The 23920-nt window shown below is 46.2% G+C and overlaps 1 protein-coding gene across 3 annotated transcripts in view; it reads left to right on the top strand.

Moving 5' to 3' along the window:
* LOC144480561 (uncharacterized) overlaps positions 1–21985 on the top strand; it is a 33444-nt gene extending 11459 nt beyond the window's left edge. Inside the window, exons 2-10 of one of the 3 annotated variants that reach the window (XM_078200146.1) lie at positions 5067–5465; positions 6875–7354; positions 7501–7584; positions 9318–9428; positions 9537–9558; positions 9650–9684; positions 9779–9959; positions 19073–19107; positions 19258–19613. In XM_078200146.1, the coding sequence (XP_078056272.1) occupies positions 5067–5465; positions 6875–7354; positions 7501–7584; positions 9318–9428; positions 9537–9558; positions 9650–9684; positions 9779–9959; positions 19073–19107; positions 19258–19508 (1598 nt within the window). In that variant the 3' untranslated portion in view covers positions 19509–19613. Of the gene's footprint in view, positions 1–5066; positions 5466–6874; positions 7355–7500; positions 7585–9317; positions 9429–9536; positions 9559–9649; positions 9685–9778; positions 9960–19072; positions 19108–19257 lie in introns of all 3 variants that reach the window. The other 2 variants (XM_078200148.1, XM_078200147.1) reach the window with 2 other exon arrangements.
* Positions 21986–23920: the final 1935 nt, after the last annotated feature.

The following is a 23920-nucleotide window of genomic DNA, read 5'->3' as shown; positions in this document are numbered from 1 at the left end:
TAGTTGTGTTCTATGTTATGAATCAAGCACTGCTAGGAGTTGTTTTTTTTTGTTTTTGAATCTATTTCTTATCACTAAAAAATTCGGTGTGGCACGAGCAAATTTTTATTCCGAAAGTGCGGCCCAGTGAAAAAAGTTTGGGAACCACTGGTATAAGGGGTAGGGAGGAAAGTAAAGGCCACAATCAGATAAGCTAAGGTCCTATTAAATTGTGGAGCAGGCTCGAGGGACTGATTGACCTACCTCTGCTCCTAATTTGTGCGTTCATATGTTTAGGGGACTTGTTGGCCTTTAGCTAGATTTTCTATGTTGATAGTTGTGATAACTCGATGTAGAATCACAGAATCCCTACAGTACAGAAGAAGGCCACTCGGCCCATCAACAAGAATAAACCATTTACAACTAAAGGACTTGCAACACAACACCACAGGTCTGCTCTCAACAACTTCCTCAACTCGTTCTGCTGAATTCCAGCCTTAGAGACACGTGTCCTCGCTCCTGAGACGTGCACACTCACACTCCATTGGTTCCAGCTTGGTCACGTGGCCCGCGAAGGGGCCACACTATTACTATAGTGATTGTTTTAAGTTCCTCTCTCCATTTTGTCTCTTGACTCTCTAATATTGTTATTATTTTTTGACAAAGATGGTCTTGTTCCTCTGATATGATACTGAGGACATTTGAATAAGGAGGGGGGAGGGAGATGGGTGCATAATTGGTTGAAATACTGAGCAGCATGTGAAGGGCAAGAATAGTGAGGACAGGAAGTCAGAAAGTTGGAGCAGAGAGAGCAAGAGAGTTGAAGGTGCAAGTGGATGTAATTCAAGTTGAAGAGTCACTGAATGGAAAGATGAAACAAGGAGAATAAGGAAAATGTTTTGACAGCAGAGCAGTTAGTGTGAGCAAGTTGGGTAGCCATTAAGAAATGAGAAATTGGAGGAGGGGAAGATTGTGAGGTCTTCAGATACAGTGAGGTTGCTGGAGGAATAAGGGGTGAGATGAGCTCTGAAGATGAATGACACATTTGTCCATGCGGTTTGAGTGAGAGATGAGAGGAGCAGTGTTATATCCTGTTTGTCAGCCCCAGCATGCTGTTCAAATAATCATCAGGCAGAAAACTCAGGACACATGAGATTCCTGTGGCTCAGTTGGGATTTTTTTCTGCTGCGTACGGATTGTCTGGTTGGAAACTGAACCAAATGGCAGAAGGACGCAGATCACGGGTCAAGGAGGGACTTGCAGTTGGAGCCAGGGAGTCAAAAGAAGCAGTTGCATTTGTAGTCTAGTCTTACCTTGTACATGTATATAAATGCTTCGTTGGCAATAAAGGCTTGATTGTTAAAGCTGCATCAAGTTGCCCTTGATCTATTACAACTTGTTTCATTAATGAGTTGGAATCAAAAAGATTTTCAGGATCTCAGCTGTCTGTACCACAGACTTTCAAAAAGCCTTTCATTCCCATGTCTACATTCTCCAAGACACAAGTCAGGAGTGTGATGGAATACTCTCCACTTGCCTGGATGAGTGCAGCTCCAACAGCAAGCAAGACGTTTGACACCAGCTAGGACAGCCACTTGATTGGCACCCCATCCATAAACATTCACTCCCTCCATCACTGACACACAGTGGCAGCAATATGTACCATCTGCAAAATGCACTTCAGGAATTCGCCATTGCTCCTTAGACAGCATCTTCCAAGCCCACGACCATCTTAAAGGACAAGGGCAGCAGACACATGGGAACACTACCACCTGCAAGTTCCCCTCAAAGCCACTCACAAGCCTGACTTTGAAATATATCACTGTTCTTTCACTGTCACTGGGTCAAAGTGACCACATGAATTGCAGTGGTTCAAGAAGGCACAGTAGCACAGTGGTTAGCACTGCGGTTAGCACTGCTTCTTCACAGCTCCAGGGACCTGGGTTCGATTCCCGGCTTGGGTCACTGTCTGTGTGGAGTTTGCACATTCTCCTCATGTCTGCGTGGATTTCCTCCGGGTGCTCCGGTTTCCTCCCACAGTCCAAAGATGTGCGGGTTAGGTTGATTGGCCATGCTAAAATTGCCCCTTAGTGTCCTGAGATGCGTAGGTTAGAGGGATTAGCGGGTGAATATGTAGGGAAATGGGCGTAGGGCCTGGGTGGGATTGTGGTCGGTGTTGTTGGAGAGGATTCTTAGAGACAGGATGTATGCGCATTTAGAACGGAACAATCTCATTAGTGACAGACAGCATGGTTTTGTAAGAGGGAGGTCGTGCCTTACAAATTTGGTGGAGTTTTTTGAGGAAGTGACAAAAGCGGTTGGCGAAGGAAGGGCCATGGATGTCGTCTGTATGGATTTCAGTAAGGCATTTGACAAAGTCCCTCATGGCAGGTTTGTTAAGAAGGTTAAGGCTCATGGGATACAAGGAGAGGTGGCGAGATGGGTAGAGAACTGGCTTGGCCACAGGAGACAGAGGGTAGCAGTCGAAGAGTCTTTTTCCGGCTGGAGGTCCGTGACCAGTGGTGTTCCGCAGGGCTCTGTACTGGGACCTCTGCTAGTTGTGATATATATAAATGATTTGGAAGAAGGTGTAACTGGTGTAATCAGCAAGTTTGCGGATGACACGAAGATGGCTGGACTTGCGGATAGCGATGAACATCGTCGGACAATACAGCAGGATACAGATAGGCTGGAAAATTGGGCGGAGAAATGGCAGATGGAATTTAATCCAGATAAATGCGAAGTGATGCATTTTGGAAGAACTAATGTAGGGGGGGAGTTATACAATAAATGGCAGAGCCATCAAGAATATAGAAACACAGAGGGACCTAGGTGTGCAAGTCCACAAATCCTTGAAGGTGGCAGCACAGGTGGAGAAGGTGGTGAAGAAGGCATATGGTATGCTTGCCTTTATAGGACGGGGTATAGAGTATAAAAGCTGGAGTCTGATGTTGCAGCTTATAGAATGCTGGTTAGGCCACATTTGGAGTACTGCGTCCAGTTCTGGTCGCCGCACTACCAGAAGGACGTGGAGGCTTTAGAGAGAGTGCAGAGAAGGTTTACCAGGATGTTGCCTGGTATGGAGGGTCTTAGCTATGAGGAGAGATTGGGTAAACTGAGCTTGTTCTCACTGGAAAGACGGAGAATGAGGGGAGACCTAATAGAGGTGTATAAGATTATGAAGGGGATAGATAGGGTGAACAGTGGGAAGCTTTTTCCCAGGTTGGAGGTGACGATCACGAGGGGTCACGGGCTCAAGGTGAGAGGGGCGAGGTATAACTCAGATATCAGAGGGACGTTTTTTACACAGAGAGTGGTGGGGGCCTGGAATGCGCTGCCAAGTAGGGTGGTGGAGGCATCGTTTAAGACTTACCTGAATAGTCACATGAGCAGTCTGGGAATGGAGGGGTACAAACGAATGGTCTAGTTGGACCAATGAGCGGCACAGGCTTGGAGGGCCGAAGGGCCTGTTTCCTGTGCTGTACTGTTCTTTGTTCTTTGCAGACTCGATGGGCCAAATGGCCTCTTTCTGCACTGTAAGGTTTCTATGATTTCTATGAAGGCAGCTCACCAGCACCTTCTCATGAGCAATTAGGGATGGGCAATAAATGCTGGCCTTGCCAGTGACACCCACATCCAGTAAATGAATAAAAATAAATATTTTATGAGATTTTGAGATGATTTTTAATAATTTTGTGAGGGGTTTCCTTATGATTGTTTACCTTTCAGAAAAATTCAGTCTATAGCTGTCCCAGTAATTGGCAAATATTGATACATTCCAAAGATTTAAGAATGGAGCAGCAATCATAGAATCATAGTATCATACAGCGTAGAAGAGGCCCTTCAGCCCATCGAGTCCGCACTGACACATTAGAAACACCTGACCTCCAACCTAATCCCTTCTGCCAGCACTTGGCCCACAGCCCTGAATGTTATGATGTGCCAAGTGCTCATCCAGATACTTTTTAAAGGACGTGAGGCAACTCGCCTCTACCACCCTACCAGGCAGCGCATTCCAGACCATCACCACCCTCTGGGTAAAAAAGCTTTTCCTCACATCCCCCCTAAACCTCCTGCCCTTCATCTTGAACCTAAGTCCCCTCGTGACTGACCGTTCAACTAAGGGCAACATCTGCTCCTTATCCACTCTGTCCATGTCCCTCATAATCTTGTACACCTCGATCAGAACACCCCTCAGTCTTCTCTGCGAAAACAACCCAAGCCCACCCAACCTCTCTTCAGAACTTAAATGTTCCATCCCAGACAGCATCCTGGTGAATCTACAGTCATCTATAGTCATCTATGTCATTTATATTAATTACAAATAATAGGTGGCCCAGCACAGATCCCTGCGGTATGACACTGGAAACTGGCTTCCAGTCACTGAAGCAACCTTCTGCCATCACTCTCTAACTTCTACTGCTAAACCAATTTTGAATCCACTTTATCAAATTACCCTGTATCCCATGTGCATTTGCCTTCTTTACAAGTCTCCCATGTGGGACCTTTTCAAAGCTTTGCTGAAATCCATATAAACCTAACCGATTGCGCTACCCTTATCTACACACATGGTCAAAATTCAATCAAATTTGTTAGGCCTCCCTCTGACGAAGCCATGCTGACTATCCCTGAGTGGAAATAGATGCTCTCCTTCAGAAGTTCCTCCAATAGTTTTCTATTCACTGCTGTGAGACTCGCTGGTCTGTAGTTCCCTGGTTTATCTCGACAACCCTTCTTAAATAGGGGAACCACATTAGCTGTTCTCCAGTCATCTGGCACCTCCCCGTGGCCAGAGAGAAATTGAAAATTTGGGTCAGAGCCCCTGCAATCTCCTCTCTTGCATCCTACAGCAGCCTACGGCACAATTCAACAGGATCTGGAGATTTATTCACTTTTAAGGCTGCCAACACCTCCAATACCTTACCCTTCCCCATGTCAATTTGGTCCAGGACCAGCTCATTGTGTGGACTAACAAAAATCACAATTGTTCATTTACTGCGCGAGGTTTTGATGAACATTAATGTTTAATTATCTTTCCTGTATGGAATGTTATTTATCTCCGTCCAATTCTGTCCTTATCCCTGCAGGATCCACCTATCTCCATTTTCGAGGATCAGGAGATGTCACCACTCTGCAATGCAACACACCCACTGGTGCTGGGAATGTCGGAACATTGTGCAGCATTCGGGATTTCAGTGCTGAAATAGAAATTGAGAAAATACAATGTGAGACAGAAGAGAAGAAAATGCAGGATTGTGAAAATATCGATCATGAGAAACAGAAAGAGAAGCTGCAGTGTCAAACAAGCAAAAGAAATGAAAGTGAAATGAATTCACTGACATTCGATGTGATGCTATGTGATGATTCGATGATATTTACCTGCACGGTTCAGGATTCCACAGAATCATCAAAATGTCCAAACTGGAAAACCCTGACAGGGGAGGGATGTGAAAACCACAACTTGTTCTTTGTGATAAACCCGGACGGTGAGTGAACTGGAGATATCGGGGGAATTATCACAGGGGGACATTGGGAAGATTTAAGCTGAGATATTAGGGGAGGCATTAGGACAAATAGCTGCCATTCGAGACAATTATAGATTCTTTATGGAGATGAAATTATCAAGCATGTAAATAAAGAGTAAAAATTGAGACGCAACCGACAGATTCCAAAGATGATGGCCAGGATTTTCCCCCGTTTTTGGTCAGTGGGAATGGCGGTGGGGCCGGAGAATCAACGGGAGTCCCCAAATGGCTTTTACGCAGTCGGGATTTCCCGTCTGTGATGTTAGTTCCTGCCATGAAAGGTCGGGAATCCCATTGCCACACATTTTAATCTCATTAACGGGCTTCCCACTCTATTGTCCCCTTACCCTTCAATTTCCCCCCTCGCTTCAGTGGGGTTTATAACAGCTTTTGACAAACAGTTTAAAGTTTTAAAGTTTATTTATTACAGTCACAGGTAGGCTTACATTAATACTGCAATGAAGTTACTGTGAAAATCCCCTGCGAAAATCCCTGTGTGGCACCTGTTCGGGTACACTGACGGAGAATTTAGCACGGCCAATGCACCTAAACAGACTATGAGAGGAAACCAGAGCACCCAGAGGAAACCCACGCAGACACGGGGAGAACGTGCAGACTCCGCACAGACAGTGACCCAAGCCGGGAATCGAACCCGGGTCCCTGGCGCTGTGAGGCAGCAGTTCTAACCGCTGTGCCACCATGGCACAAACAGGGACCTAGCGAAGAGAACCCACCTTGGGTGCACAGGAAGTACAGCCCCAAGGGGGTAGAGGGTCATGCCTGGAAACTGTCCTGGCAGCATCTCCTGACACTGCCCCTTGGCACTGCAGTGCCAGAGGGAATTGCCGGAGAGAGTGGGCTTCCAATGGGGAGGTCTGTGGGAGATGGTATTCCCTGGTGATGGGGGCATCGCTGGGAAGGGGCGTCTGCGTGGAAGTGGAGGGCGATGGGAGGGAGCGGGCTCCCCATGTCCGTGGAGGGGGGGGGGGGGGGGTGGGGGACGGTGGGATCCCCTCTTTTTTTTATTGGTTTGGTTTGAAAGATGCCGGGTCTCTTGAAGTCTGAGGTTGCTGGAGGGACAGGTTCAATCAGTGGCTGCCCCGCCAGCGTGACATTTGGGACCCACCTCCTGAATTTATTTTGAACAAGTATCAAAAATTATGGTGGGAAAAGCCGGCAGTGGAGCTGGCAGGCCACAAAAGAACGAAAAATTCTGCCCGATGTTCTTGATAAACTGTTGAGGAGGTAACAGACAAAGTAGATGGAGAAATGCAGTGAATGTAGTTAACATGGACTTTTGGAAACCCTTTGACAAAGTACCGCGTTGGAGATTATTTGAGTAAAATTATTCTTTTCAATATTGTTTCTAGATTCGGATGAAGTATTTTCTGCTGTTGAAACTTCCTCGTCACTGACTGTAGCAGAGGGAGAGAATGTGACTTTACCCTGCCAGTTTGAGAATAGAAAATCTCTGCCCTTCACTCTGCTTTGGATCATATCTGGAAATATCAACAAGTGTCTGCACTCTGTTCATATTGAGGGTTATAGCCCACATTCTAACACACACTGCTGTGTGGATAAAGAGTCATCACAAAGAATCTCCAACCAAAGCTCAAACAATCCAACAAATAAAATCCAGACTCACAACCTCACTATTCACTCAGTGAAGGAGTTGGACACTGGGAGCTATCTCTGTGTTGTACACGGTCAGGCTTCAGGGAAACCTGTCTGGAAGATTACAGCAAACATCTCCCTCAGTGTGACAAAAAGTGCAGACTCTCCAGACACTCACACCTCAACATCTGGAATATCTCCAGTGACCAGCAGTGCAACTCCTACAAATAATGAAGGTAAGTCAGACAATGCACGATATGATTTAAATCATTTAATATCAATAATTCCAGCTGAGGGATTTTGTACCTGTTGTAAACTGGCTCAATTTCCATCGTTCGTCATTTATCATTCCAGATTCTAACTGGGAAATTATGTTTCTCAGACCAGGTAACAAGGAGTCCAATCTCAAGTAGTGAATCCCCAGACACCCTCACCTCAACATCTGGAATATCTCCAGTGACTAACAGTGAGTGTATCTCTGTGTATGTTACTACTGGACCGGATGATTCCAAATGGAACCTTGGCTTAAAAGACCATAACTTTTACATATCTTTTAGAAAATGGGAATGAAGAGAGTCACAGGACTAACAATTACCTTTTAACAACAAAAAAAACATTTATTGAACATGAAAAGTTTGACTATGATACAATACTCCTTCATTCCCACTTATCTTCACAAATATACATGGATTTTAAGGATGACAGAGGTTACAAAATATATCTTATGCTATAATGGTCTCAGTAAACACACAATCCCTTTAAACCACAGGCTAACTGTGGTCAAACACACTCCATTCTGAAACCAAGTGGCAGACGCCACCCAAGTGAACTTCTGTGGACTTCTTCTCAAATCTCCCCAGATGATTCTCACACCATGAGCCAACTGATCTTACTGGACTCTGACTTCCACATGAGTGATTCCAAACCCCACTCTCAAAAAGACACACTTTAGAATCTTCTTTCAAACAATTATTTCTTTCACTTTTCCCCAACAAGGATCCACTTCCAGGTTTTATAGCTCTCCTTTCAATGTTCCTTTGTCTTGAATGCTTTCAAGCTTTCACACAAACATTAAAAGATCCAGTGACTAATTACTTCACAATTGCTTCAACTATCACTTTCCAGGCTATAGTAAATCTCAAAAACTTTGAAATAATTTCAGATATCTCTGTTTTTCACCAGCAAACGCTTCAGCTTCTCAACTCTGTCTGTAACCTTGTTCCAGTTTCCTCTGTTCCTTTAACTTCAGACTTCCTGGAGACTTCTCTTCATCCTCCTTAACTGGCTGTTTTTAGATTTCTGACACTTGCTTCCTTGCCCGTTACTCTATTATATGGCTTTTCTTCTGGCAAAGCAGTGAGAGATGTTCCCTCTCTCACTGCTAAGCTCCTTCTACTCTGGCTCAGTTAAACTAAGAACACAGTAAGGTCTCTTCCCCTATAAGTAAACCTTGGTTGCTAAACAACATCTAATTCTTTCCCTAAGCTCTTATCTATTTTACATGCTGTAAACTCTCTTAGCATAATGTTACCACAGTTTGAACTGAAATGGTGGCACAGTGGTTAGCACTGCTGCCTCACAGCACCAAGAACCTGTGTTCAATTCCTGTCTGTGTGGAGTTTGCACATTTTCCCAGTGTCTGGATGGGTTTCCTCCGGGTGCTCCCACAATCCAAAGATTTGCGGGTTAGGTTGATTGGCCATGATAAATAGACTCTAGTGTTAGGGGAATTAGCAGGATAAATATGTGGGGTTATGGGAATAAGGTGGGATTGTGTTTGGTGCAGACTCACTGGGCCAAATGGCTTCCTTCTGCACTGTAGGATTCTATGATTCTAAAAAATCCCTCCATACAAGCAAACATTGTTTAATATGAATCTAACTGGAGGTTTACCTTTCCTTATACAGGAACACTAAGTTAAACTCATGTAAATCTATAACTCATTTCTAATATCCAACGGTACAAACACTTAAAATCACCTCTGCTTCTTGATACTCTAAAAAGTAAGACAATCTGCAACATGAATCATTCAATGTCAGGGGTTCCAGCTGAGAGATTCTGGGTCTGTTTGTACAGTTTGTACCCGTTGTAAATTGGTTCAATTTCCTTCCTTCACCATTGACTATTCTAGATTCTAACTGGAATGATCCGTCATACAGGATTGTACATCCTGAATTTACTGTTGCTTCTTCTCTGCAGATTCAAACCATAAAATTATACCTGTGATTATCGGCATAGTGTGCGTGGTTGTGCTCATTTGCATTGTTGGAGTAATTTGCATAGTCAGAAGAAAACGACAAATGGCCAAAGGTAAGTCAGAGTTTTAAAAAGCTGAATCTAAGTCTTAAATTGTATTTAATACAGACTCCTTACAAAGATTTTTAACTTTGCCTTTCCAATCTTGTTACATTTGCGAAGGATCCTCAGCACCAGGACAGAGGTAGGCAGAGGATTCACTCAGTATTTGGACATTTCTGCATGGTTTTGTCCAATTATTGAAATATTTATAGATCTTTTTTTTATAACTGTAGGGACGGTGATGTGCAACTGACACAGGAAGATGAATGTAAGTGACCAGAATTACTACCCAGGTCTACCGAACCTATCATCTGGAGAGTTAAAACTAAAACCAGATCTTGTGTTCCAATCCTTCTTTCTAGGTTTACCATACTCGGTGTTTCCCAGCAGGGAACAGACAGATGAAAATGAGCATGTTGCGTACGCAGTGACCACAGTTCCAATGACAAAGAGCCAGCTAGGGCCTGGAGAAGGACAGGGCGCCCACTCAACCTCTGCCTCCACAGAGCATGTGTACTGTCTGATCAAAGAATCAGTTCAAGGGTAAATAGGATTTCAGAATCCCTTCCAGTACTGGCAACAACGATTTTTGTTGGGGAATGGAGGATTAGACAATAGTCAATGTAGTGAAGGAACTCATGCTGATGAATGGACACTGTTCCACTTTGACCAGCCTGTATTGGTTGGGGCACTGAAGATCAGGCTGTAAAGATTAGGCATAGTACAAAGCTTTCTCTGCACTCTCTTAACCATGTTCCATACAACCACAACTTTGGGGGGAGGGGGTGGGGGCATGGAAATTGGACATGCATTTCTCACAGACCACCTATTTGAGTAAAAGTCCCAATTTGCGCATTGATCTGTATAAACTACAAATTACATAGGATTACATCGGATATGTGACATAGGAACAGACCTGTCAGGGCAACCAGCTGCTCTTAATACTTTACTAAAGCCTCATCCCATCTTTCCTCGTCTTGATCTATCATTGTAACCCTCTATTCACTTCCCCCTCATGTACTTGTCCAGCTTCCCCTTAAATGTATCTACACTGTTAGCTTCAACCACTCCCCATGGCAGCAAGAATTAAATGACCAAAACTTTTAGGGTAAAAAGTCAAAGGGAGTGGTGATTGGACAATAGAAGAAACAAAAGATGTGTCTAGAAGAGGTGTAAATGGCAAGAAAGCAACCATCTGAATGCAAAGTAGAGGAGCTAAGAAATAAACAAGAGAAGGCAAATTATGATCTAAAATTGTTGGACTTTCTTACCACTCTGAATCTAGACAATCAAGCTTATTGCACCAAGGATCCTTGGAGGGAAAGAGAGAGTTAGAGACTGTGATAAAGACAAAGAAAAACAAATGGACAGAGAGAGAACGAGAGGGAGAGATAGAAAGAGGGATTTTATCAATAGTTTAGACTTGAATTAAATAAAGATCCTAAAATATGAATCTATTCCATCACAGAATGCAAGCCATGTTCTGATTTTACTTCCAATCTCACAACCAAACAATTGTAAATCAGCTATAGAATGGCCAGAGATTGTGTAAAGTACTCACGTCCTGATTTGATAGTGTCCCATTATCTCAACATCAGAATAGCTTCTCTCTTTACCCTGTATGAAGTTATTTTTTTAAACTTTTGTCAGAATAATATTTTGGTTTATTTTAATCATAATCATCAATTGACTCCAACTGGTTTACTGAACGATGAACAGTTCTGGGCGAGGAACTGGATTGGAACTTGATTGTGAAAACTCATTGCAGAGAGGACTGCTCACGTTACAGGGAGACAGTGAGAAAGGGAGAGACAGCGAGAACGGGAGCGACAGTGAGAAAGGGAGAGAGACAGCGAGAAAGGGAGAGAGACAGCGAGAAAGGGAGAGAGACAGCGAGAAAGGGAGAGAGACAGCGAGAAAGGGAGAGAAAGAGTGAGAAGGGGAGAGAGAGAGTGAGAAGGAGAGAGAGAGAGTGAGAAGGGGAGAGAGAGAGTGAGAAGGGGAGAGAGACAGTGAGAAAGGGAGAGAGACAGTGAGAAAGGGAGAGAGACAGCGAGAAAGGGAGAGAGAGACAGTGTGAAAGGGAGAGAGACAGTGAGAAAGGGAGAGAGAAAGTGAGAAAGTGAGAGAGACAGCGAGAAAGTGAGAGAGACAGCGAGAAAGTGAGAGAGACAGCGAGAAAGTGAGAGAGACAGCGAGAACGGGAGAGAGATAGCGAGAAAGGGAGAGAGATAGCGAGAAAGGGAGAGAGACAGCGAGAAAGGGAGAGAGACAGCGAGAAAGGGAGAGAGATAGCGAGAAAGGGAGAGAGACAGCAAGAAAGGGAGAGAGAGAGACAGCGAGAAAGGGAGAGAGGCAGTGAGAAAGGGAGAGAGAGAGACAGCGAGAAAGGGAGAGAGACAGCGAGAAAGGGAGAGAGAGACAGCGAGAGAGAGAGACAGCGAGAAAGGGAGAGAGACAGTGAGAAAGGGAGAGAGAGACAGTGAGAAAGGGAGAGAGAGACAGTGAGAAAGGGAGAGAGACAGTGAGAAGGGGAGAGAGACAGTGAGAAGGGGAGAGAGACAGTGAGAAAGGGAGAGAGACAGTGAGAAAGGGAGAGAGACAATGAGAAAGAGAGAGAGACAGCGAGAAAGGGAGAGAGACAGCGAGCAAGGGAGAGAGACAGCGAGCAAGGGAGAGAGATAGCGAGAAAGGGAGAGAGACAGTGAGAAAGGGAGAGAGACAGCGAGAAAGAGGCAGCGAGAAAGTGAGAGAGACAGCGAGAAAGAGGCAGCGAGAAAGTGAGAGAGATAGCGAGAAAGGGAGAGAGACAGCGAGAAAGGGAGAGAGAGAGACAGCGAGAAAGGGAGAGAGAGAGACAGCGAGAAAGGGAGAGAGACAGCGAGAAAAGAGAGACGGACATAAAGACAGAACGAGAGAGAGAATTAAACAAAGAAACTGGGCAAGAGAGAGCCAGGTAAAGAGATAGTGAGAGAATCAATGTGAAATAATCTTTACTCCCATCCTCCTTAGGCTTTCTCCCTCATCTCTTTTTCTTGTACATTGATAACAATGTCAGCAACATTTCCAGGTCTCACCCTGCTCTCTGAATTGTCATTGGCTTTGCATCCAATTTCCACCCTTCTCTCATTTTCACTTGGTCCGTCTCTGACTCTTTGCTTCCCTTCCTTGACTTTGCTGACTCAATTTCTGGGGATGCCAATATTCACACAGACTTGACAATTATCTAACTACATTTTCTCCCACTCCATTTCATGTAAAGATTCTAGTTCATTTTCCCATGTTCTCCATTGCCATCTCATTTTTTGAAGAAGCTGATGTTTAATATAAGCATTTTTGATATGCCTTCCTTTTCCCTCAGCCGAGGATTTCATCATGCTTGCACCTTCCTTCCTATTCTCATGTCCCACAGTGGTTGGCAAGTGATGCGCGATATAACACACGAGAGGCTGGATGTACTCGGGAAATAAAGGCTTTTATTGCCAACAATAACAGAGCTACCATATACAGTACACGATCCCAGACTAAAGGGTCACCAGGCAGAGCAGTGACCTTTATACCTCTCCCAGGAGGCGGAGCCGACTGGGGTGTACCATAACAACAATATTAACAGGTAGAACAGCCCAACCCTAACCCCAACAGTAACATATATACAGACTCATAGTACTGGTCAGACCATGGCTCAGCACTACCTGGTGGGAACCAACAATGGTTCACCACATTCACCCCTCCTTTGAAAACAAAGGCCGGCGGGGTACAAAGCACAGAAAAATAGTCCATTTGTCTATAAGTTCAAACGGTCAGGGGGACTGCACCATCGTTGTGTCCTCCTCAACACCGGCGATAACACCGGTTCAGGCAATCGCGGTGACGTTCTCTCCAAGGCGATGTCCAGCGACTCCTCCAGTGCCTCACGAGCCGGTAGACCCCGAGGTGGTGACAATCCGCTGAACTCGGGCACGCCTTGAAGTGGCGACCATCTCCTGGACTCAGGCAAGCTGTACATGGGAGTAAGAGGGTTAAGTGGTGGTCCCGATACTGCCCGCGCCGTGTCAGGAGGGGAAATAATGGTTGGGGGGTCCGTAACAGTAGATGTGGGAGCGACAGGGGTTTCCAAGCCCCCTGCTGGCGCCAGATCTCGAATCGAGACCGTGTCCTCTCGCCCGCCAGGATATGCCACGTAGGCATACTGAGGGTCGGCGTGGAGGAGATGGACCTGTTCAACCAAAGGGTCGGACTTGCGGGTCCTAACATGCCGCCGCAGGAGGACAGGTCCTGAGTACGTCAACCAAGACGGTAATGAGGTCCCAGAGGAAGACTTCCTAAGGAATGAAAACATTCTCTCATGAGGAGTAGCGTTGGTTGCCGTACACAGGAGTGAGCGTATGGAGTGGAGCGCATCAGGGAGTACCTCTTGCCAACGAGAGACTGGAAGACCTTTAGACCTCAACGCCAATAAGACAGCCTTCCAGACTGTAGCATTCTCTCGTTCGACCTGTCCGTTACCCCTTGGGTTGTAGCTCGTGGTTCTACTAGAGGCAATCCCATATGAGAGCAGGTATTGCCTCAAGTCATCGCTCATGAACGACGAGCCCCTATCGCTGTGGATGTAACAGGGGTAACCGAACAGGGTGAAAAGATCACGGAATGCCTTGATAACCGTGGCAGCGGTCATATCAGAACAGGGAATGACAAAAGGGAATCGTGAGTACTCATCAACCACATTGAGGAAGTACACGTTCCGATCTGTCGAGGGAAGGGGGCCCTTTAAGTCCACACTCAGTCTTTCGAAGGGACGAGTGGCCTTAACGAGTTGTGCCCTGTCAGGTCGGTAGAAGTGCGGTTTGCATTCCGCACATACCCGGCAGCTTCTGGTTATGGACCTGACATCCTCCACCGAGTAGGGTAGATTCCGGGCTTTTATGAAGTGGTAGAGCCGAGTGACCCCCGGATGGCAGAGGTCATTGTGGAGAGCCTGCAATCGATTCTCCTGCATACTAGCGCGACAGGGCATCCGAGGGCTCGTTGAGATTCCCTGGACGATACATGATATCATAATTGTAGGTGGAGAGTTCGATTCTCCACCTCAAGATCTTATCATTCTTGATCTTACCCCGTAACGTGTTGTTGAACATGAACGCCACGGACCGCTGGTCCGTGAGCAGAGTGAACCGTTTGCCCGCCAAGTAATGGCGCCAATGCCGAACGGCCTCCACAATGGCCTGGGCCTCCTTTTCCACCACCGAATGTCGAATTTCAGGGCCTTGGAGGGTGCGAGAGAAAAAGGCGACGGGCCTGCCCGCCTGGTTAAGTGTGGCGGCCAGGGCGAAATCAGATGCATCACTCTCCACCTGGAAGGGGATGGACTCATCGATAGCGTGCATCGTGGCTTTCACGATGTTGGCTTTTATTCTTGCAAAGGCTAATCGAGCCTCTGTTGCTAGGGGAAAAGAGGTAGACTTGATGAGCGGACGGGCTTTGTCCGCGTAATTGGGAACCCACTGTGCGTAGTATGAGAAGAAGCCGAAGCATCTTCTCAGTGCTTTGACGCTAGTGGGCAGGGGAAGTTCGAGGAGGGGACGCATACGGTCTGGATCAGGGCCAAGGACCCCATTTTCCACCACGTATCCAAGGATAGCTAGGCGGCGCGTGCGGAATGCACACTTCTCCCTGTTGTAGGTCAGATTCAGGCGAGATGCAGTGCATAAGAATCTAAGAAGGTTGGTATCGTGGTCCTGCTGGTCATGGCCGCAGATGGTGACGTTGTCCAGGTACGGGAAGGTAGCCCGCAGTCCGTTCTGGTCCACCATTCGGTCCATAGCACGCTGGAAGACCGAGACCCCATTCGTGACACCAAAAGGAACCCTTAAAAATTGATACAGGCGACCATCCGCCTCAAAGGCCGTGTATTGTCGGTCCTCTGGGCGAATGGGGAGTTGGTGGTAAGCAGATTTTAAGTCGATGGTGGAGAACACCCGGTACTGCGCAATCTGATTGACCATGTCAGATATGCGCGGGAGGGGATACGCATCCAGCTGCGTGTATCTGTTAATGGTCTGACTATAGTCTATGACCATCTGGGGTTTGTTCCCATTCTTAACCACCACGACTTGCGCTCTCCAAGGACTAGCGCTAGGTTGGATGATCCCTTCCTTGAGGAGCCGCTGATCTTCAGATCGAATGAAGATCCGATCTTCAGCGCTGTAACGCCTGCTCTTTGTTGCGATGGGCTTGCAGCCTGGCACAAGATTCTGGAATAGGGAGGGTGTGGTAATCCTAAGCGTTGAGAGACTACATGTGGAGCGCGTTGGGCAATTTAGAGGCTGCGGGTCTCCCACTGAAAGCGGAGGGAGTGGCCCACCGTACTGCAGGGTTACACTCTTTAAGTGGACCATAAAATCTAGTCCTAGGAGTATTGGCGCGCAAAGGTGCGGTAACACAAGGAGCTTGAAGTTCTCGTAGACTGTGTCCTGCACCGTCAGATTTACCACGCAGCTCCCTAGCACAGTGACAGACCGGGACCTTGACGCCATCGAAATTGTCTGCTTGACAGTCCGAATCTGGAGACCACACCCCTTCACGGTGTCAGGGTGAATGAAGCTCTCCGTGCTCCCGCTGTCAAACAAACAATAAATCGGGCATTTGTTTACCTGTATGTCCATCATGGACTTGTCGAGTCTGTGAGGCTTGGCCTGGTCCAGGATGATCGACGCCACCGTTGGTTCGTGGGCGCAACTGCAGGTGGCTGAGATGGTTGATGACGACCCCTGCTGGTCATTTGCGGTCGGTGCCGACCAAAATGGCTGACCCCATAGGTTGCATGTGGATGATGGCGCCAAAACCTGCGGCCCCTGCAGGTCGCACGTGTCTTGCGACTCCGTCGTCCGGAATGGCGACGTCCTGGAATCGCACGTTGCGGAAGACCTTGAAGATGCAGAAGACAAGGAGGCCGGCTCTGGGGAGTCACACGCCGCACTGCTGTTCTTGGATGGAAGTTTGGACCGGCATACCTTGGAATAGTGCCCCTTCTTGCCGCAGCCGGAGCACAACACCGCTTTAGCTGGACATCGCTGCCGAGGGTGTTTCACCCCCCGACAGAAGTAACACCGTGGGCCACCTGGAGCTGCTGCCGTCGTCAGGTCCGAGGCTGGGAACGCGATCGCGCAGTTTTTCGGTCCCGCTGAATGAAGTGGAGTCTGCGACTGCCCCTGCCACGCTGTCTCCACGTGGTCGTCGGGGTACATCGCCAGACTTTTGGAGGCCGTTTCTAGAGCGTCAGCTAACTCTATGGATTTAGTGAGATCGAGGTTACCTTGCTCCAACATGCGAAGACGGATGTACGACGAGCCGATTCCCGCCACGAACGCATCTCGAGCTAGGTCGTTCATGTACTGGTCTGCCGACACTGCCTTGCAGTTGCAGGCTCTGGCTAGCTGTTGAAGCTCGCACGCGTACTGTTCCGTCGTTTCGCCGGGCTGCCGCCGTCGAGTGGCTAGAAGATATCGAGCATGCATCTCGTTCGGCGGTTTGTTGTATCGCTTCTTGAGAAGCTCGAGGGCCCCTTTGTAGTCGGCGGCCCCACGGATCACCAGGTATACAGCGTCGCTTACCCTCGCGTGGAGGACCCGGAGTCTGTCGGCGTCGTCATTGACCGCTGTGGAGGCGTCGAGGTAATCCTGGAAACACTTCAACCAGTGGTCGAAAGTGTTCGAAGCGCCCGCCGCACGTGGGTCCAACGTAAACCGTTCGGATTTAAGCATTTGCTCCATGTTTTCTTCGTCGTTTTTTTTTTCAAAAAAAAAGAATTTACTTGTTGGCAAGAAAATTGATGCGTGATATAACACACGAGAGGCGTGATGTACTCGGGAAATAAAGGCTTTTATTGCCAACAATAACAGAGCTACCATATACAGTACACGATCCCAGACTAAAGGGTCACCAGGCAGAGCAGTGACCTTTATACCTCTCCCAGGAGGCGGAGCCGACTGGGGTGTACCATAACAACAATATTAACAGGTAGAACAGCCCAACCCTAACCCCAACAGTAACATATATACAGACTCATAGTACTGGTCAGACCATGGCTCAGCACTACCTGGTGGGAACCAACAATGGTTCACCACAGCAAGGTACTTGGCCCTGTTTGTACTTTTGCCTGCACTTCTGCTCCCTCCCCTTCCCCTTCCTTTCAGAATCCCATATCCTCATCTCCCACCCCACCAGTCTCCATAGTCAATGGATGGTCCTCCATTGCCACTACCTCCAATCACCAAACACATCTACCCATCCCCTCCCCTTTCAGCACTCTAAAGAGACTGTTCCCTTCACAAGAACCTGGCTCACCCCTTGGTTACCCCCAACACTCCCTTTCAGTGCAAGAATGAGAGATACAACTTGTGACCTTCTATCTCCTCCTTTCTCACCATTCAAGGCCCCAAACACTCATTCCAAGTGGAACAGCGATTTACCCGTTTTTACAAAATGTAGTTAGTTTTTGTATTTGCTGCTTATTACATTGCCTCCTCTACTTTGGGGAGACTAAGTACAGACTGGGTGACCATTTTGTGGAACACTCCAATTCAGTCCGTGAGCGTGACCCCACGCTCCCAGTTACTTGACATTTTAATTCTCCACCTTGCTCTGTCCTTGGCTTGTGGCAAAGTTCCAATGAAATTCAATACAAGTACAAGGAACCGCACCTCAATTTCAACTTTACAGTCTTCTGGGCAACAATTTTAAATGATAATCTCTGCCCTCATTTTGTTTTGCATCTTTCTTTTTGAAGCTTTGTTTGTTTTTCCCTTACTTCTTTCTCAGTTTCTTTACTTTACATTCAGATGGTTGCTTTCCTGTCATTCACACCTCTTCTAGACACAGCTTTTGTTTCTTTACGTCCCTTTACCACGACTTTTGACTTTTTACCCTGGAACCTTTCGTCATTTAATCTCGCCTATCCTTCCTTCAATGACAGAACTTCTCTTTTGTTCTTCTACCCATCCAATCCCCAGCCTCTGCCACCACTTGTTCCACTCTAAGTCAATGGACCTTTTGCTGGTCCGTCAAATTTTCCGTCCTACCCGTGATGTTTCCTGCCATGGGCAGAGCTGGAGAATCCTGACCAGGCTGACCAACCATCCTGCATTTTCAGGACTGTCCCGTAGGTTGGCCTTTCACCCTGTGTCCCTGTGGCTCAGGCCTTCCTGGGACGTCTTTTGTCCCCAGTTTCTTCTTTTACAGGTCGTTTCTGAGCATGCATTTGGCCTGGCCTGGTTTTGGGTCCTCCTGTAGCTGAATGGATTGTGTGTAGTTCACCCCACCCCACCCCACTGAGGTTTAGAGGCACACCCACCCCTTGCACTGGGCGTTGGTCATCCTCGTGATGGAGTCAATGAGAGAGACACAGAAAGACAAGGAGAGATACACACAGGGAGGGAGGGAGGATCAGAGAGACAATGTGAAGGACAGACAGGGAGGATCAGAGAGATAAGAAGAACAATGAGAGAAACAATATGAATGAGAGAATTTCAGTCTGGGCTAGATTCAAATCCAGATCCCATGGAAAAAATGGTTGAATCAAGTCTCCACTTGGAGCTGTTTAATATTGTTTGAATCTTTTGTGACTCAATTTTTACTGTTTCATTTTCTATTTTCCTAAGTAATGGAGACAAAACTGAAACCCAGGGAGGGAAATGTAAGTGGTTTCATTCTTTCAATATAATCCAACCCTGTAACTGCTCTAAAACTCCTGAACATTTATCCCATGTAGTGAAACAGTCCGCTATAATTGTTTGTCCCCGATTGCTGCTAATCCTCATTAAACACAATCTCTCTTAATATCTAGGCAAAGATCACCTGAACCATGGGAGTCAGGTTGAAAGCTCTTCAGCCATTGAGCCCAAAGACCACACATCGCTGAAAGAGGAAGATCCCATTGCTTCATCCAATGACCAGACTTACTCTTTGATCAGCTACCCTGGGACTGAGAGTCTTGGAAACACGGTGACACAGCCCCGCCTGGAGGAAAATGACCCAAAGCATTGCCCGCTAGAAATGGAAGAAAATCCGATTTATTCTAAAATGGAGGACAACTGAGTCTAATCGATTGTAGAAAGGAGGTGTTTAAGTTCATAGAGTACAAGTTTTTTCCCAAATTTATAAATATTTTACACTTATGCTCAGAGCTAGATATCAAACACTTTCCCACTGCAGACATCTCCTAAACCCATCTCCTAAACTCCCTCTCCCGCACCCCCATCCCACAATTCCGTCATGTCCCATTGCTCCATCCTTCTGTGACTGATAATCTGCCTTTGAGATTGTGACAGAGATCCACAGGCTGCTATGAATAATTAAATGAGGCAAGGGGTCCAATTCACTGTCGTCTTGCCAGCAGCCTATTCGGGTATGCGCAGTTTGTGCTACACCCGATCCAATTTCTATGCTCCATTGTCAGTATTCCGCAGGCCCAGGACTGGTACAGAGTGTGACTGGTACGGAGTCAGTTTCCTCCACTCAGCACCTGCATGGAACTCAAGCACAGAAAAAGCCCCAATGCTTATCCTGTATCACCTGACCTTTCTGTGCCAGTTTATGCTGCACTGATGGTGGTTTTAGCACCATATCCTTTCACCCTTCATCTCTGGCACCTGGGCTTAAACGCAATCCAAAACGTCTACGCCAGTGGTTTGCAAACTTTGTTTTTGCGACCCACTTTTACAAAATGGCTGCTCCTCATGACCCACTGGCCAGGCAAGCTGCATTGCTGCTGCTACAGTCACAGTCTAAATGGAAATTACTGTACATTTAACAATACACCTAATCTTTCCCTTTCATAAAGTACTCATGAATTATATCAGGCAATACTAAGCTTTTCCTCTTCATGTTGGCTATGTCATCATCTGAGTCAAGAGATCCTCATCGTCATACCGCCTTCTACAAAATGTGCACTATAAACAGAACACCTCAACACGTTTTGAACTGGATCTGCACGGTGGCACAGCAGATAGCACTGCTGCCTCACAGCACCAAGAACCCGCGTTCAATTCCGGCCTCGAGTGACTGGCTGTGTGGAGTCTACATGTTCTCCCCACATCTGCGTGGGTTTCTTCTGGGTGTTCTGGTTTCCTCCCACAATCCAAAGATGTGCGTGTTAGGTTGATTGGCCATGGTAAATTGCCCCTTAGTGTGTCAGGGGGACTAGCGGGTTAAATACCTGGTGTTACGCTAGGGCCTGGTGGGATTGTTGTTGGTGCAGGTTTGATGGGCGAAATGGCCTATTTCTGTACTGTAGGGATTCTATGATCACAGAACATCCCTCTTTTCTTTTGAAAAGGACCAGAAAACAGAGTTTTTAAAAACCGGATACCCACCGACACATTTTCAACATCTCCGCGACCCATGTGTGGGTCACGACCCCCACTTTGAAAAACCCTGGTCTAGGTGATAGTTTGCTCTGTCCACTACTCATAGCATCGTTACAGGAAATGAGTTTGCCCCCAGGCCAGTCCACATGGCCTTACAGTGATTCGCCTCAGGTGGGGTGGGGTAGGGGGGGGAATGAATGCTGGTATAGGAAATGGAAAATCAAACCAACCGTTATCACTGGAGAAGCTCTTTAAACATTAGAACTAACAATTGTTGTTGGAACCATGCTGAATCCAGGGGCGCGTAGAGGTGATTTTATAGATTCACACTCCTCACAAGTTGAAAATGGGTTTCAGGAAATTTGAATGACAATCCAAAATTTGAGCACATAATCTAGGCAGCTGCTTCAGTGCAATACCAAGGGAGTGCTGCCTTGTTAAAGGCACTATCTTCTGGATAAAACATTAAAGCTCTGTCAGATGGCCTAAAGCACTATAGCACTATTTTCAAGGCTCAATTTTTATCTGGACATTATCAGATTGCTGCTTGTGGGAACTTGCTGTGTGAAATTGGTTGCTGTATTTCCTGCATTATGTTAATGATTACACTTCCAAACTACTTCATATATGGTAAAGATCTTGGGATGTCTTGAGGTCGTGAATGGCGCTTATAAATGCAGGTCTTCTTTTTATTCATCCGTTTCCAGAGAAGGAAAACCATGCAGAACACAAGAGCGCCCCCACCCTCTCGGGTGCAAGTGTGCGTACTCTGACTGTAACATCAAAACTGTTTGAGATGCAGAACTTTGTGCAGACAAACCTTTTTGGTATCGAATCACTGGCAGCGGCTCCTTGGTTTTCACAACTTGTTCCGAGGCTACGTGGATACCATCACATAAACAAAGAGACCGACTCATTCTGAGTTTCCAATCTCACCGACACAGAATGTGGGATCCCACAGTTGAAGAATGTGTCAGTTATACGTTTGGGGCTGAAATCGGCCAAAGTCAGTTTTGACTTTGACTGAAATGAAAATTTGGCCAAGTGTTGATTCGCTGAGAGTTTCACACTGCGAGAAGACCAATTTCATCCCAACTTCCACCATCACCCTGGCAGGACTCCAGAACAATGCATTGCTGCTGTGTGATACGTAAACTGTAAACTCAGCTGTCGGGAAGTAATTGATTAAAGATTGTTTTGAAATTTAAACAAAATGATGAACTGAGTTATGAGTGAATAATATGTGTATCAGGCAATGAATATCTCCATAAAGAGGGAATCTAACCTGTTCACCTCACTATCGCATTACCATCCCAGAGTGCCTCACCATCAATATTTTTTGAGGGGGCAGAGTAGTGGTGGAAGAAGAGCAGGGGGTGGCTAGAAACTTAGCTGGACTAGCCTTATAAACACTGTGGCCACAGGAGACAGAGACTGAGAATTTTGTATTGAGTAACACACATCCTGATTCCTAAACATCTACAAGATACAAGTTAATCTGATGGAATACTCCCACATGCTGGATGAGTGTAGACCCAACATCATCCCATCCATTACCTTACCATTCACTATCTCCAACACTGGTACAGAGTGGTGGCAGTGAATATGATCTATAAGATGTGCTGCACTAAAATGCCAAGGCATCTTCAGCAGCGCTTCCCAAATCTGTAACTCTCTTTATCTAGATGGGCAAGGATAGTAGATGCATGGGAACACCACCTATAAATTCTGCTCCAAACCGCTTTCCATCCTGACTTGGAAATATATTGCCGTTCCTTCACTGTCGCTGGGTCAAATTCCCGGAACTCCATCCCTAACAGCACTGTGGGTCCACCTATGCCAGATGGACTGCAGTGGCTCAAGGAAAAGATTCTCCATCAATTTCTCCACAACAACTAGGAGTGGGCAACAAACACCAAATTGCTGCAGTGACTCCCTGTAGAAGGGGGTACAGAAACCCCTGGGATTTTGAACACTATTAAAACAAAGTAGACTAGTTTAGAATAGGGATCATAAGGAATCATATACCATAAGGAATCACAAAGTACATCATATATATACATGTAATGCGAAGGTATTGTCTGTATAGACACATATATAATCATTGGTAGAGAATTTTGAACATGTATTGTAGATTTAAAATGTATTTTTAAATGTCTTGTAAGCTTTAGCCAAGATGCAGCCTGCCCCAAAGCATAATGGGAAATGAGCAGAACAAGGCAGGCCACATTCTTTGGAAACAATAAGGTACAGAATATATTCTCGATTATCAATAGGAGACCCTACGGCTTCAAGGTACCAAGGTTTTAAATTAAATGGAGGCATTTAGCTTCTGGTTGCAGTGATTAGAAATATTCAGTTTCTACTGATAAGGGGTAGCTAACAGACAGAAGGAAATGACTCCCTCTCCATTCCCATGGTTTGCAGGTAGTGAGGGCAATCCTTGAACCTACTGGATTTGCATAGGTAAGGTTACTAGGCAATGGTGGGTAAGAATTTTCAGGTCCGATTGACCAATTAATTCCCAATTCTGCGAGAAGGTAGAGTGCTATTGGCCAAGGTAAATAGTGTGTATTAATGCAATTGGATCATCCAGTTTGGATGACAGGTTGGACAGGAGAATCGAACCTTTGAAAAGGAAGAGAGTATCTGTTTTGCACAGATACTGTAACATCAGAGAGGAGTTGGAATCTTCCGGCTGTTTCTCTCCCGATGTGTATTGATCAATGAAGAACCTCACTGCATAGTGTCGTTTGCAAGTCTTTGTATTGGCTGAGTTCAGCTCAACACATAGCACCAGAGGGAAGCCTCCTGGAAAATCGCCATACACTCCCACAAGTTTTTTCAAATTTGTGGGTCAGATCTCAAATAATGATGAAACAGAGTACAGCAATGAGTTAGAGAATCTGGTGAGCTGGTGCAACGACAATAATCTCTCCTTCAATGTCAACAAAATGAAAGAGATTGTCATCGACTTAGGAAGTGTAGTGGAGAACATGCCCCTGTCTACATCAATGGGCACAGTAAGAAGTCTCACAACACCAGGTTAAAGTCCAACAGGTTTATTTGGTAGCAAATACCATAAGCTTTCGGAGCAATGCTCCTTCATCAGATGGAGTGGTCTCTGTTCTCAAACAGGGC

The sequence above is a fragment of the Mustelus asterias genome, chromosome 29 (assembly GCF_964213995.1).
Source record: "Mustelus asterias chromosome 29, sMusAst1.hap1.1, whole genome shotgun sequence".
NCBI lineage: Eukaryota > Metazoa > Chordata > Chondrichthyes > Carcharhiniformes > Triakidae > Mustelus > Mustelus asterias.
This window is presented reverse-complemented; position numbering and strand designations above follow the sequence as displayed.